This window comes from Arachis ipaensis, chromosome B1 (genome assembly GCF_059453495.1).
Source record: "Arachis ipaensis isolate K30076 ecotype BB chromosome B1, ASM5945349v1, whole genome shotgun sequence".
NCBI lineage: Eukaryota > Viridiplantae > Streptophyta > Magnoliopsida > Fabales > Fabaceae > Arachis > Arachis ipaensis.
Genome location: NC_142436.1, coordinates 24744663 through 24757762, shown reverse-complemented (window position 1 = coordinate 24757762; position 13100 = coordinate 24744663). Strand labels below are relative to the sequence as shown.

Below are 13100 nucleotides of genomic sequence, written 5' to 3'. Positions count from 1 at the left end.
CATAATAATATACTTTTAATACAACTCTATCATCTATTTTTTTTCTCACCCCAATATGAACTTCACTGTAATTTTTAAAGCACAAAGAAAAATACGAGAGGAGGAGAGTTCTGGAGGGGGCTGAGGGAAGAAGAAGAAGAAGAGAGATCTGGCAAACTCAGGTACGAATTATATATATATATAGTCAAACAAATCGATTGGTCTGGTTTCTATTTAGGCATTAAAATAATTTTTTTAACACAAATCGAATGGCCCAATTTACTTTAGCTCGAAATAAAAAAATTTAAATAATATTGAAATCGAATGGTCCAATTAGTTTCATGTAATTTCAAAATTTCTTTTTCGCACAAATTGGACCGTCCGATTTGTATACCAACTTTTACCAACAAAAAAATCGGACAGTTCGATTTTTTCTACATAAATTTCAAAAAGCAGCCACCACATCAAGGTATGGCACACCCAATCTCCATAACAAGGCACAACAACAAAATATGAATATCGAATAAAATTAGCCCACACGTTTCGTTTGGTTAGTGGGTAGAGACAAATAAGACACAGACATAAAGATACAAAATGACATAGACACAATGAGATATGAAATTTGAGAATTTGTTTGGTACTCAAGGATATAACACTACTTACAATTTACCATTCTAACAAAATGACTATGTTATCTCTGCCACAAACTATCAACACCACATTTTTATCATTATTTCAGTTCAAATTACCACCAATAAAACCTCCATATCCACCTAGTGATGGACTCAGAAAATTTATGTTGGAGACAAAAATAATATATATTACTATCAAAAGATATATTAATTTAAAGGATAAAGTATACATTTTGTTCTTTAACTTTGACAAAAATTTTAAAAATATCTCTAAATTTTATTTTGTTTCAATTTTGTCCTAGAAGTTTTCGATTTGCAATAAATATATCCCTAACGGCTAATTTTTCAAAAAATTTAAGACAAATTCAACAACAATTTCATAAGAACAACCCTCAACAAAATCAAATTAAGCATAATTTTCATGCATTATTGTTAAATTGATCTTAAATTTTTAAAAAATTAATCGCCGAGTGTATATTTGATACAAATCGAAAACTTTTGGGACAAAATTAAAACAAAATAAAACTTAGAGGTATTTTTAAAATTTTTGTCAAACTTTAGGAACAAAAATTATATTTTACCCTAATTTAAATTTAAAAACATAAAAATTCACATTAATTATTTGAATACAAAAAAAAAAAAAAAACAAAAATTACATTAACATCTAACTTTCTTCGCTTCAAATCTAATAGAGTGACTTCAGATTCTAGAGGTAACTTTCTTTTGAAATATTTTCCATTACTATTTCTAAAAATAAAAAATATATTCTAAATTAGTAAATTGATCTATTCACTTTAAAAATTTATATGCAACATAATTACATACAATAGAATAGAACGAAAGATAAATAAATAAATAATAAGGATCACTAAATTGAGAATAAAATAAAATATATAAATTCATGAAGAGAATAAAAAAATAGATTAATACCTAAACTATAATTGTTTAAATTAAAATTTGTAATTGAAAATATAAAAAAAAGTAACAATGAAATTGAAAGATACATAGAGTCATAGAGAGCTATATAAAATAAAAAAAAAATTAAAATTTACCTTTTGATGAAGAGAAGATGACCACTAGACAAGGAATAAAAAAAGAATGTTGAAATATGAAACTAAGAAGAGGGTTTAAGAGAATAAATGAATGACGACTGAAATTTGAGAATGGAAGAAAACTAAATTTAATTAGGTTAACTAATAGTCAACATAATAGAAAGATAAAATGGGTTTGGAATTTTTAATAATTGGGCTTAGTTTATTTGTAATGGAGTCATTTAAAATTAAAAATGAGGACATATTATATATGTATACTTTTTTTTTGTTTAAAAAATAAAATGAGAGTGGAGGCAAGTGCCCCCATTACCAAGCGTAGGTCCATGCCTATAACCACCTCTCTACTATCATTTCAATACAAATTACAACTATTAATAATAGCAAACAGAGAATAAATTAAAAATTCAGATCCAATCTAATTTAATATATAAACACAATTTTCAATCAATATCTAAATAAAAAATAAATAAATAATATATGAATTAAAAAAAATAAAACAAAAAACTATATGAATCTGACAACGAGAAAGAGAGGTGAAAGAATTGTAGAAAAAAAACGGAGGTGAAACTGCAAGAGGCAGAGAGACGAAGGTAGATCTATGAACAAATTGAGAGAGGAAGAGGGAGAGGGAAGCACGACAGAAGCAGCGACGGTGAATTTGACAAAGACAGATGCAAAGCATAAGCGTCGACGAATCTAAGTGGAGGGAGGCTCGAAGACGAGGGAGCTAAGAGGGGGAGAAGAGTTGAAGTAGTGGAGATAAGAAAAATGAGGAGAGGCAGTGAAGAAGGAAAAGGAGCAAAAAAGGATAAAAGAATGGAGGTAGTGGAGAGGGACAGAGAAGGTAAGGCGGCAGTTAGGGTGGGAAGCATGGAGGAAAGGAGGCAGTGAAAAAGAAGATAGAAAAGAAAAGAAAAAGAAGTGGATTAGGGTTAAAAGAAAAAGGGTATAAATGAAAATAAAAAAAAGATAATAAGGACAAAAGTGAAAATAATAAACTGTGTCTGTGTCTCAAATGTGTGTCGCAGATTAAAGATGAGACACTAAAAACATGTATTTTGTATCTATGTGTGTATCATCATATCTATAATAATTTTGTGTCTCATTAAATAAATAATATACATGTGTTATTGTATCTATGTCTCTGAGGTAGCGTTTGTTTTGAGGTACTGAGAAAGAGACGGGAAGACTGAGACTTAATATCATATTTGTTGGTTCAGAGACTGGTACTAAAATTTCTGTCTCTATCTCCAAAATTTAAGTATTTCAGTACCTCCAAAAAGTGAGAACATAAGAGACTAAAATTTTTAGAGATGGATACTGAAACTTTAATAACATTTTATACCTAAAATACTTTTATTTCAATTAATTAATTCCAATTTTACTCGTTATACAAATTAAATTAGAATTTCATTCTTGTTTCAATTTCTGTCTCCCACTTTGCACCAAACAAAATACTGAGATTTATTTCAATCTCTGTCTCTTAGTCTCTGTCTCTCAATCTCAGTCTTTCCGTCTCTATCTCTCTACCAAACGCTACCTGAGGTAACATTTGTTGTGAAGTACTGGGATGAAGACTGAGAGACTGGAATTCATTATCATGTTTGTTAGTCCAATGATTGGTACTAAAATTTCAGTCTCTTTCTCCAAAATTTTAGTATTTCAGTACCTCCAAAAAGTGGAGACACATGGAACTGAAATTTTTGGAAATGAAAACCGAAATTTTAATGACATTTTATACCTAAAATATCCATATTTCAATTAGTTAATTCTAACTTTATCCTTTATACAAATTAAATTAGAAATTTATTCTTATTTCTGTTTTTGTCTCCCAATTTACACCAAATACAATCTTAAAACTTATTTCAGTTTCTATCTCTCAATTAGGGGTGTGCATGGTTCAGTTTTTCCATAAACTGAACTGAAACTGCACTAAACCATTTTAAATGGTTTAGAAACTGAACCAAACTGCTTTGTCATATAAGAAACTGGTTTTAAACCAGTTTATAATACAGTGCACCAGTTTAAACCAGTTCATAAAAATAAAACTGGTTTTAATTAAAAAAACCAGTTTAAACTGGTTTATGCCTAAAACTAGTTTTCACACCCTCTCTCTCCCTCTCTTCCTTTCCTCTCTCTTTCTCTCTCTCTCTCTCTCCCCTTTTCTCTCCCTTCCCCTCTCTCTCTCCTACCCTCCTCTCTCTCTCTCTCTCCCTTTTCCCATTCTCTCTCTCTCTCCCTCCTCTTTCTCTCCCCTTCCCCTCTCTCTCTCCCCCTCTTTCTCCCCCTTCCTCTCTCTCTCTCTCTCTCTCTCCCTCCTTTCCCACACTCTCTCCCTCTCTTCCCTTTCTCTCTCTATCCTTCCTCTCTCTCCCCTTTTCTCTCCCATCCCCTCTCTCTCTCCTACCCTCCCCTATCTCTCTCCCCCTTCCTCTCTCTCTCTCTCTCTCTCTCTCTCTCCCTTCTCTCTCTCCCCATTTTCCCATTCTCTCTCCCTTCTCCTCTCTCTCTCTCTCTCCTCTCTCTCCTACCCTCTCTCTCTCCTTTTACTTTCTCTCTCCCCTTCCTCTATCTCTCCACTATCTCCCCCTCTTTCCTTTCTCTCTCCTCTTTCTCCCCCCTCTCTCCCTTCTCTCTCTCTTTCCCCCTCCTCTCTGTCTCTCTCCTCTTTGTCTCCCTCCTCTCTCTCCTCTCTCTCTCTCCATCCTCTCTCTCTCCTCTTTTTTCCTCTCCTCTCTCTCTTCTCTCCCTCCTCTCTATCTCTCTCCTCTTTGTCTCCCTCCTCTCTCTCCTCTCTCTCTCTCTCTCTCTCCTCTTTTTTCCTCTCCTCTCTCTCTCCTCTCCCTCCTCTCTCTCTCTCCCATCTCTCTCTCTCTCTATCTCTCTCTCTCTCCCTTTCCCTTCCCGTCTCTCTTCCTCTCTCTCTCTCCTCTTTTTCCCCCCTCTCTCCCTTCTCTCTCTCTTTTCCCCTCTCTCCTCTCTCTCTCTCTCCATCCTCTCTCTCCTCTCTCCTCTCTCTCTCTCTCTCTCTCCGTCTCTCTTCCTATCTCTCTCTCTCTTCTCTCTCTCCTTTCCCTCTCTCACTCTCCCTCTCCCTTCCCGTCTCTCTTCCTCTCTCTCTCCTCCTCTTTCTCCCTCTCCTCTCTCTCCCTCTCTATTCCCCTTTCTTTCTCTCTCTCTCCTCTCCCTCCCCCTCCCATCTCTCTTCGTCTTTCTCTCTCTCTCTCTCTCTCTCTCTCTCTCTCTCTCCCACTCTTTCCCAATTCCTTCCTCTCTCTCTCTCTCTCGTCCCTTCTCTCTTCTTCTTCTTCTTCTTCTTCTTCTTCTTCTTCTTCTCTCTCTCTCTCCCTATCTCCCTCCTTTTCCTTGCTCTCCCCTTTTTTCTCTCTCTCTCTCTCCTCTCCCTCCTCTCTCTCTCCCCCTCTTTCTTCCTCTCTCTCTCCTTCTCCTCTTTCTTACCCTCCTCTCTCTCTTTTTTCTCTTGCTCTCTCTCCATGTCTTTCCTTTTTCTCCCCTCTCCCTTGCTCTCCCTCCCTTCCCCCTTCTCTCTCTCTCTCTCTCTCTCCCATTTTGTTTCTCTCTCTCTCTCTTCCTCTTTCTCTCTCTCTCTCTCTCTTTTTTTCTTTTCTCTCTTTCTCTCTCCTATTTCTCTCTCCCCCTTCCCTTATTTCTCTCTCTCTTTTTCCTCTTTCTTTCCTTCCCTTCATTTCTCTCTTTTCTCTTTCTCTCTCAACCTTCTCTCACTCTATATCCCTCTTCTCTCTCTCCCCCTCTTTTCTCCAAAATAAGAGAGAGAGAAGGTTGAGAGAAAAAGAGAAGAGGGGGAGAAGAGAGAGAGAGAAGGGAGAAAGAGAGAGAGAAGAGAGAAAGAGAGAGAGGGATATAGAGTGAGAGAAGGTTGAGAGAGAAAGAGAAAAGAGAGAAAGGAAGGGAAGGAAAGAAAGAGGAGAAAGAGAGAGAGGAGGGCGAAGAAAGAGAGAGAAGAGGAGAGAGAAATAAGGGAAGGGGAGAGAGAAATAGGAGAGAGAAAGAGAGAAAAGGAAAAAAAGGAGAGAGAGAGAGAGAAAGAGGAAGAGAGAAGGGAGGGAGAGAGAGAAAGGAGGGAGAGAGAAAGAAAATGGGAGAGAGAGAGAAACAAAATGGGAGAGAGAGAGAGAGAGAGAGAGTAGGGGGAAGGGAGGGAGAGCAAGGGAGAGGGGAGAAAAAGAAAAGACATGGAGAGAGAGTGAGAGGAAAAAGAGAGAGAGAGGAGGGTAAGAAAGAGGAGAAGGAGAGAGAGAGAGAGGAAGAAAGAGGGGGAGAGAGAGAGGAGAGAGAGAGAGAGAAAAAGGGGAGAGCGAGGAAAATGAGGGAGGGAGAGAGGGAGAGAGAGAGAGAGAGAGAAGAAGAGAGAAGGGACGAGAGAGAGAGAGGAAGAAATTGGGAAAGAGTGGGAGAGGAGGGAAAGGAGAGAGAGAGAGAGAGAGAGAGAGAGAGACGAAGAGAGATGGGAGGGGGAGAGAGGGGAGGGAGAAGAGAGAGAGAAAGAAAGGGGAAGAGAGGGGGAGAGAGAGGAGAGGGAGAAAGAGGAGGAGAGAGAGAGAGGAAGAGAGACGGGAAGGGAGAGGGAGAGAGAGATGGAAAGGAGAGAGAAGGGAGAGAGAGAGAGAGATAGGAAGAGAGACGGAGAGAGAGAGAGATAAAGAGAGAGAGAGATAAAGAGAGAGAGAGAGAGAATGGAGAGAGAGAAGGGAGACAAAGAGGAGAGAGAGAGGGGGGAAAGAGAGAGAGAAGGGAGAGAGGGGGGAAAAAGAGGAGAGAGAGAGAGAGAGGAAGAGAGACGGGAAGGGAAAGGGAGAGAGAGAGAGAGGCAAGAGAGAGAGAGAGAGAGAGAGAGAGAGGAGAGGAAAAAAGAGTAAAGAGAGAGAGAAAGAGAGAGAGAGAGAGGAGAGAGAGAGGATGGAGAGAGAGAGAGAGAGGAGAGAGAGGAGGGAGACAAAGAGGAGAGAGATAGAGAGGAGGGAGAGGAGAGAGAGAGGAGAGGAAAAAGAAGAGAGAGAGAGAGAGGAGAGAGGAGAGAGAGAGAGGAGAGAGAGGAGGGAGACAAAGAGGAGAGAGATAGAGAGGAAGGGGAAAGAGAGAGAGAAGGGAGAGAGGGGGGAGAAAGAGGAGAGAGAAAGGAAAGAGGGGGGAGAAAGTGGAGAGAGAGAGGAAGGGGAGAGAGAAAGTGAAAGGAGAGAGAGAAAGAGTATGTAAAAACTAATTTTAGAGTTTAAATAAAACCAGTTTTAATTTGGTTTAAAACTAAACTGAACCATAAAAACTGGTTTTTAATAAACTGGTTTTCATAAAAACTATGGTTTCAGTTCAGTTTTTTATTTAAAAAAACTGGTTTATTTAGAACAGTTTCAGTTCAGTTTCAATTCAGTTCAGTGAAACCAGTTTTTTTGCACACCCCTACTCTCAATATCTGTCTCTCAATTTTAGGGCCTATTTGGATAGGTATAGTATTAATGTCTGGTACAATTTTCAAAACCAAATTTCAACTTTTTAAAAAACTATTTTAGTGCTCATGAAGAAGTTAAAAAAAAATTACTTCTCTTATAACAAAAGCCTTTTTATCATTATTCTCTTAAAATAAACACTTTTAGAACTAAAAAATCAAATACAAAATAATTTATTTATAAATTATTTTTAATATAAATATTTATTATTTAAGCTATTTTTTTAAAATAAACTTAATTAAACCGGTTATCCAAACTGGACCTTAATCTCTCAATCTCTGTCTGTCTTCTAAACGCTAGCTAATGGACATGGACACCAACCAAACAATCCGATAGTTACTGTAGTCTTAAGTTTGGTTTGGTAAAATTTTTTGAAGAGGTGCTTGTACTTTTTAAAAGCTCAGGCTCTTTATTTTGTGTTTGGTAAATAAAAAAGACCATGTTGCTTGTTCCTGCAGCTTTTAAAAGATCGTGGTACTTTTGAAAATACTTAAGAGAGAGCTTTTCAAAATTAACTTGTGTTTTTTAAAATTTAAAAGTCTAATATAGCCTCATATATTAACTAATTTTCAAATTTAATGGTTATATTTATGTCTATTATAGTATTTTTAAATTTTAAAAGCTATTTTATCAAACGTAATTGATGTTGATTGTGTTTATTAAAAATTATTTTTTATTTGATTTATCAGACATAAATACTATAACTTTTAAAGTTAATTTTTATAAGCTACTTTTGATAAATAAAAATTTTACCAACTAAAAAATAGACATAAAAGAGAGTAACTTATAAAAATTAATTTTTAAAAGTAAGTTATATAGTAAAGATGTAAGTTTATAATTTTTTTTTTAATAAAATTAAAGAGAGATTATAAAAATAGAACGTATATTTTGAATAATAATAAAATAATAAAAAATAACTATAAAAAGAATTATACTCACTCTTTACCATTCCAATCTATACACTAGGATGTCCATTTTTAAAAGATGGTTTTTTATTAGTAAGTAGGAAAGTAGACACGGGCACCTTATCCAGCTAGCGTCTTTGAGTCCAGAATTGCCAGAACCCTGCAACTCAGCGTAAAACCCTCTTTTCTCTTCCACTCTTAGCACTCATAAAGTTTTTCCTTCTAACAGTAATCTAACAAACAAACCGTCTCAATGCTCAATCGATAACTTCCCTCATCTTCTCAAATGGAACTCACTTCCTCTTTCATACTCTCCCGCAATTACTCTTTCTCATCCTCCCTCTCCCCATTACAAACCAACAACCCCAAAGTACCCCTCATTACTACCACCACCACCACCGGCAGTCCCCATTCCCTCCGCATTATCGCCGTTGCCAACGCCGTAAATGACCCGCCCCCACAGAATCCGCAACCTCTTCCTGAAAACAGCCCCCAGCGGCTCCTGAAGGAGCTCGCGGAGCGCAGGAAGATAACATCCCCAAAGAAAAAATCTCCGCCAAGAAGGTTCATCCTGCGTCCCCCACTAGACGACAAAAAACTCGCAGAGAGATTCCTCAACAGCCCCCAACTAACTCTCAAATCATTCCCCTTACTCAGCTCCTGCCTTCCTTCCAGGCGCCTCAACGCCGCCGACAACACGTGGATCGACGACTGCCTTCTAGAAGCCAAGCAAGCCTTGGGGTATCCTCTAGAACCTTCAGCTTCATTGGATGACGATAACCCCGCGAAGCAGCTCGACACTCTGCTGTACCTTGCGTTTCAGCACCAGGGGTTCGAGAGGTCCCGTGCGAGGCACGTGAGGTGCGGGCACTCGAGGCTGTTCTTTCTTGGGCAGTACGTGCTGGAGCTTGCCTTTGCTGAGTTTTTTCTTCAGAGGTATCCGAGGGAGGGGCCGGGTCCGATGCGTGAGAGGGTGTTTGGCTTGATTGGGAAGTCGATGATGCCGCGGTGGATTAAGGAGGCGAGTTTGCACAATTTGGTGTTCCCTTTTGATGATATGGATAAGCTTGTTAGGAAGGAAAGAGAGCCACCGGTCAAGTAAGCTCTCTCTCTCTCTCTCTCTCTCTCTCTCTCTCTCTCTCTCTCTGAGTCTTGGTTATACTACATTGTCCCTTTCTATGCTATTGTGCTACTATTTAACTATCATCATTCGCTTTGCACTATGTTTGGGAGTTTCGAATAGAGGAATAGAAAAGTGTGATGTAGAGCCAGTTGCTTGTTTGGGAGTTTAAGACAGTAAGGGAAAGAAAATTAGATTCATTGTCTGGGAGTTATGTAATTGATGAATGGAATGAAAATCACAAAATCATTTGAACCCTTGCTAACTTGCTTACTGCAATAGCTTTTTACCCCTCCTACTCCGACTGCCACCTTATGAGAAATCAAAGTCTTTGGGTTCCAAAAATCCCCAGGAGTATGGCAGCAATGATGAAATTTAAAGGAATTGACAGACAGGCATTAGGGAGTGTCAGGGCAGTCTGACCGTCTTCCTGGTCGTGTCTGGCTGGCTAGGACAGGCCCCTGGTCGAGTTTGACCAGCCAAATTGGCCTTGGCACCCCATGGTTGTGTCTAGCCCAGACTGAGTTTGGCTGACCAGACTAGCCCTGACCAGCACGCAACGACCCACTCTCGCCACTAGAGCAATTTACGACAGCCAACAGCCAGCCAAGGAGAACATAGTGAAATGCAATACTAGAGGGCTAGGCCCCCAACTGCTATTCGGCAAATGAGTGGTGGGCACACACATCGCTTCATCCGGTGTACACCAGTCCCTTCAGTCCGCAATGATCCTTGAATATCCGGGGGACTGTGTGCCTTAAACTTGGTTGTACTCATAACCGCATTAGGTCTCCGAGGTGAACAGCCTCTGGTCAATGGAATTGTTAGATAAATTAGTCAATTGGAAGTAATAACAGTAGCAATGAGATTTGAAGCATAACTTTGTACATGCAACTCAAGCCTCATATCGCTGGACTTGTCCAAGTTACTTATCTGGTTAATTTTCTCAAATGCAAGACTTCTACGACAGATGTTTTCATTTAGAAATGAAGTGAAGCAGAATGCAGTTTCAACAGTGAAATTGTGTTTATGCAAAGTGGTATTTTGACTTGCTGGTCAATAGATTAGTATCCTCTTTGGTTAATGATACAAAATTACATGATGGACCTTATGTAAACAATGATGACTATGTGATAGTAGTATAGTTGCTTTTGTCGTTTATTTATCCTATGAGAGTGCCTTGTCTGCTTTTGTCTTTTATTTCTCCCATGGGAGTGCCTTGCCTGTGAATGTACTCTGTATTTTGAAGTTGCCGCAGTTTTGCTGATGGAATAATTATTTTGATTGATGTAGAGGACTTTAGTCTAACCAGCACACTAGAATTCTACTAAGAGGATATGCCCTTATTCAAGTTTAAGAACATCCCTGCATTCTCACATGGGGAATGCTTCTTGATTGGTACCCATGACTGATGAAATTGAATTTGATTAATTAGGGTAACCTAATAATTTCTTCTCATGAATGAAGCTTGTGTTTTTAGGTGCTTGGAGGATGCTAAATATATTTTCTCTTTTATTTTCTGTTTTGGTGTTTCTTTTTTATTATTTATTTATTAGCTTCAAAATAGAAGCTACCTGTGTAATCCAAAGCTAGATCCTTGTAATCTTGGATAACTAATGTAAATAGATGTTATTATTTGTAATGGTACCCATGACTTTGTGGCATCGGCATGAGACATTGACTTTGTATGTCTATCTGTTGCCATCTTCCTTTCAAGACCATGGTGTTACAGCTCATGGTTTGTAAATTATAGACATATGAGTCTTACAATCAAAATGATAGTATGGTGAAAAGAGAAACCATGCTGAGTGACAACTCCAGAACCCCCAGTTTTCTTTTTTATTTTTTATTTTTTAAATTTCTCTTTTTGGACCCATCTTAATCAATGGAATTGATCTTTAACATAATATGTTACTGAAGTGTATTGTTCACAGATTTTCTGCATTTCTTATTCCATTTTGTAGGTCTGTCTTTTGGGCTCTATTTGGGGCAATCTATTTGTGCTTCGGTATGCCAGAAGTATACCGTGTTCTTTTTGAAGTCTTTGGAATGGATCCAGATGCTGACTATTGCCAGCCCAAACTGCGTAGACAACTCGAAGATGTAGATTATGTGTCTACTGAATTTGAAGCCAAGATAAGCTGGCAAGACATGGTTGCCTATAAGGCAAGCTCTACAAACCTTTCTTTCTTAGCGTTATTTGTTTTAACAGTTAGCATGCAAAAACCTAGAGATATTATGTAGATATCATAGCTGTTAAAACTTGGACTAGCCGAATTATAAATTCAATTCTGTTTCTACGCACTACTGTGCTGCCAAATATACTAGCAAATTTCTTGGCTTATTATATAAATCTCATCTGTTACTATTAGGAGACAAAGCAATGGTGTTAACTGTTCTGCGTTCAGCCTCCTGCAGATGCCCTGTTTGCACATCCGCGGTTGTTCAGAGCCTGTGTTCCCCCAGGCATGCATCGGTTCAGAGGGAATATATGGGATTATGATTGCAAACCAAAGGTTATGCAGACCCTTGGATATCCACAGGAAATGAATGATATGACTCCAGATATTACCGAAGCCCGGAACATAGAGCTCGGACTTGGATTGCAGGTAGAGCTATATTGTTGCATCTAATGCCTTCCCTTTATCCCGACTGGGGTTACTGCACTCACGTTATGAGGTCTGACCTTATTGAATTCGTTGTTGAACTGCAGCTATGTTTCTTGCATCCATCAAAGTACAAACTTGAGCATCCTCGATTTTGCTATGAAAGATTAGAATACCTTGGCCAAAAGATACAGGTATTTCATTTGCCACACTCTGGTTTCACTATTGAAATATATAACTAAAACTTTATGTTGTTGTCTTCAATGCTTACGATATAATCTTTTTCCATTTTTATTCTTGAATATTGTACAGGATTTGGTGATGGCTGAACGACTGCTGATGAAGCATTTAGATGCTCCTGGGCTGTGGCTACAAAATAGGCACCGCCGCCTTCTTATGAACAAGTATTGTGGAAGATATTTGAGGGCTAAACATCTTCACCATTATATTATATATGGTGAAAGTGTTCAAGATAAGTACGAGCACAATCGGCGACTGAGAAACCCAGCCAACACAGCAGTTCAACAAGCTCTTCATGGACTTTCATATGCTGTTTATGGGAAACGTGATGTGAGACGTCTGATGTTTGAGGTTTTTGACTTTGAGCAAGTCCAACCTCAAGAAGTCTAAAAAATGAAGAGATAGTAGCGAAACGAGGATAAAGGAACCTTCTCCTTTTCCTCATCCTTCGCCATTTCTTTCTTCCTTTACATTTTCTCTCGTTTTATTCTTTCACTTCATTTAGGCCATACCCTGATATTTTATAATTCACCTCCTAGTCCTAGTGATTTCTGAGTTATTTTGAAGTTTCCTTGGTGTATATAATAATTGTATATTTTCTTTTAATCAATTTTGATGGTGCGGCCTATACAATGAAAAAATGCATTGAGATGAGGATACATGTGACTATTGTTCCGTTGCATAATGTCTGGTTGGTGGAGTAAGGCTGCCCTTGGTTGATGTATATTCGTAAGACATTACAGATATGGATACAAATTACTAGTGTGTATATATATTGTATTTGATAAAATATTGAATTAAGATACAATAAAATTGTGAAAAGTCTATATTGTCCTTCATAATAATATTTCTTTTGGGAAAAATAAGATATCCACCGTTGCTATCCCCATCTCTACCATCATAGATTCATCCGGTACACATTTAGCCAGAAATCAATAACCGAAAATTGAGTAATGGAAGAACACCATTTATTTTTCAAAAAAAGGAAAACAAAAAGGAAGAACACAACATAGGAGAAAAACGACAAAGATGGGAGGCGGCAGAGCCGGAGCCAAAGACGGAGGAAGAGGCGACCAAGGGGGG

The 13100-nt window shown here is 38.1% G+C and overlaps 1 protein-coding gene across 1 annotated transcript; it reads left to right on the top strand.

Annotated features, from left to right (window-relative positions):
* The first annotated feature begins 8158 nt into the window (after nucleotides 1-8158).
* On the top strand, nucleotides 8159-12851 carry LOC107627487 (ribonuclease III domain-containing protein RNC1, chloroplastic). The gene is made up of 5 exons (XM_016330319.3): nucleotides 8159-9149; nucleotides 11136-11337; nucleotides 11580-11780; nucleotides 11885-11971; nucleotides 12090-12851. The coding sequence occupies exons 1-5, from the start codon at nucleotides 8338-8340 to the stop codon at nucleotides 12405-12407; spliced, it is 1620 nt and encodes a 539-aa protein (XP_016185805.2). The 5' UTR covers nucleotides 8159-8337; the 3' UTR covers nucleotides 12408-12851.
* Nucleotides 12852-13100: the final 249 nt, after the last annotated feature.

What these genes read in the sequence shown, in the direction of transcription:
- LOC107627487 (XM_016330319.3), top strand. Translation starts at nt 8,338, where the DNA reads ATGGAACTCACTTCCTCTTTCATACTCTCCCGCAATTACTCTTTCTCA. An exon ending in GAAAGAGAGCCACCGGTCAA is followed by an intron (nt 9,150 to 11,135) that starts GTAAGCTCTCTC and finishes TCCATTTTGTAG; the next exon opens with GTCTGTCTTTTGGGCTCTAT. An exon ending in AGCTCGGACTTGGATTGCAG is followed by an intron (nt 11,781 to 11,884) that starts GTAGAGCTATAT and finishes GTTGAACTGCAG; the next exon opens with CTATGTTTCTTGCATCCATC.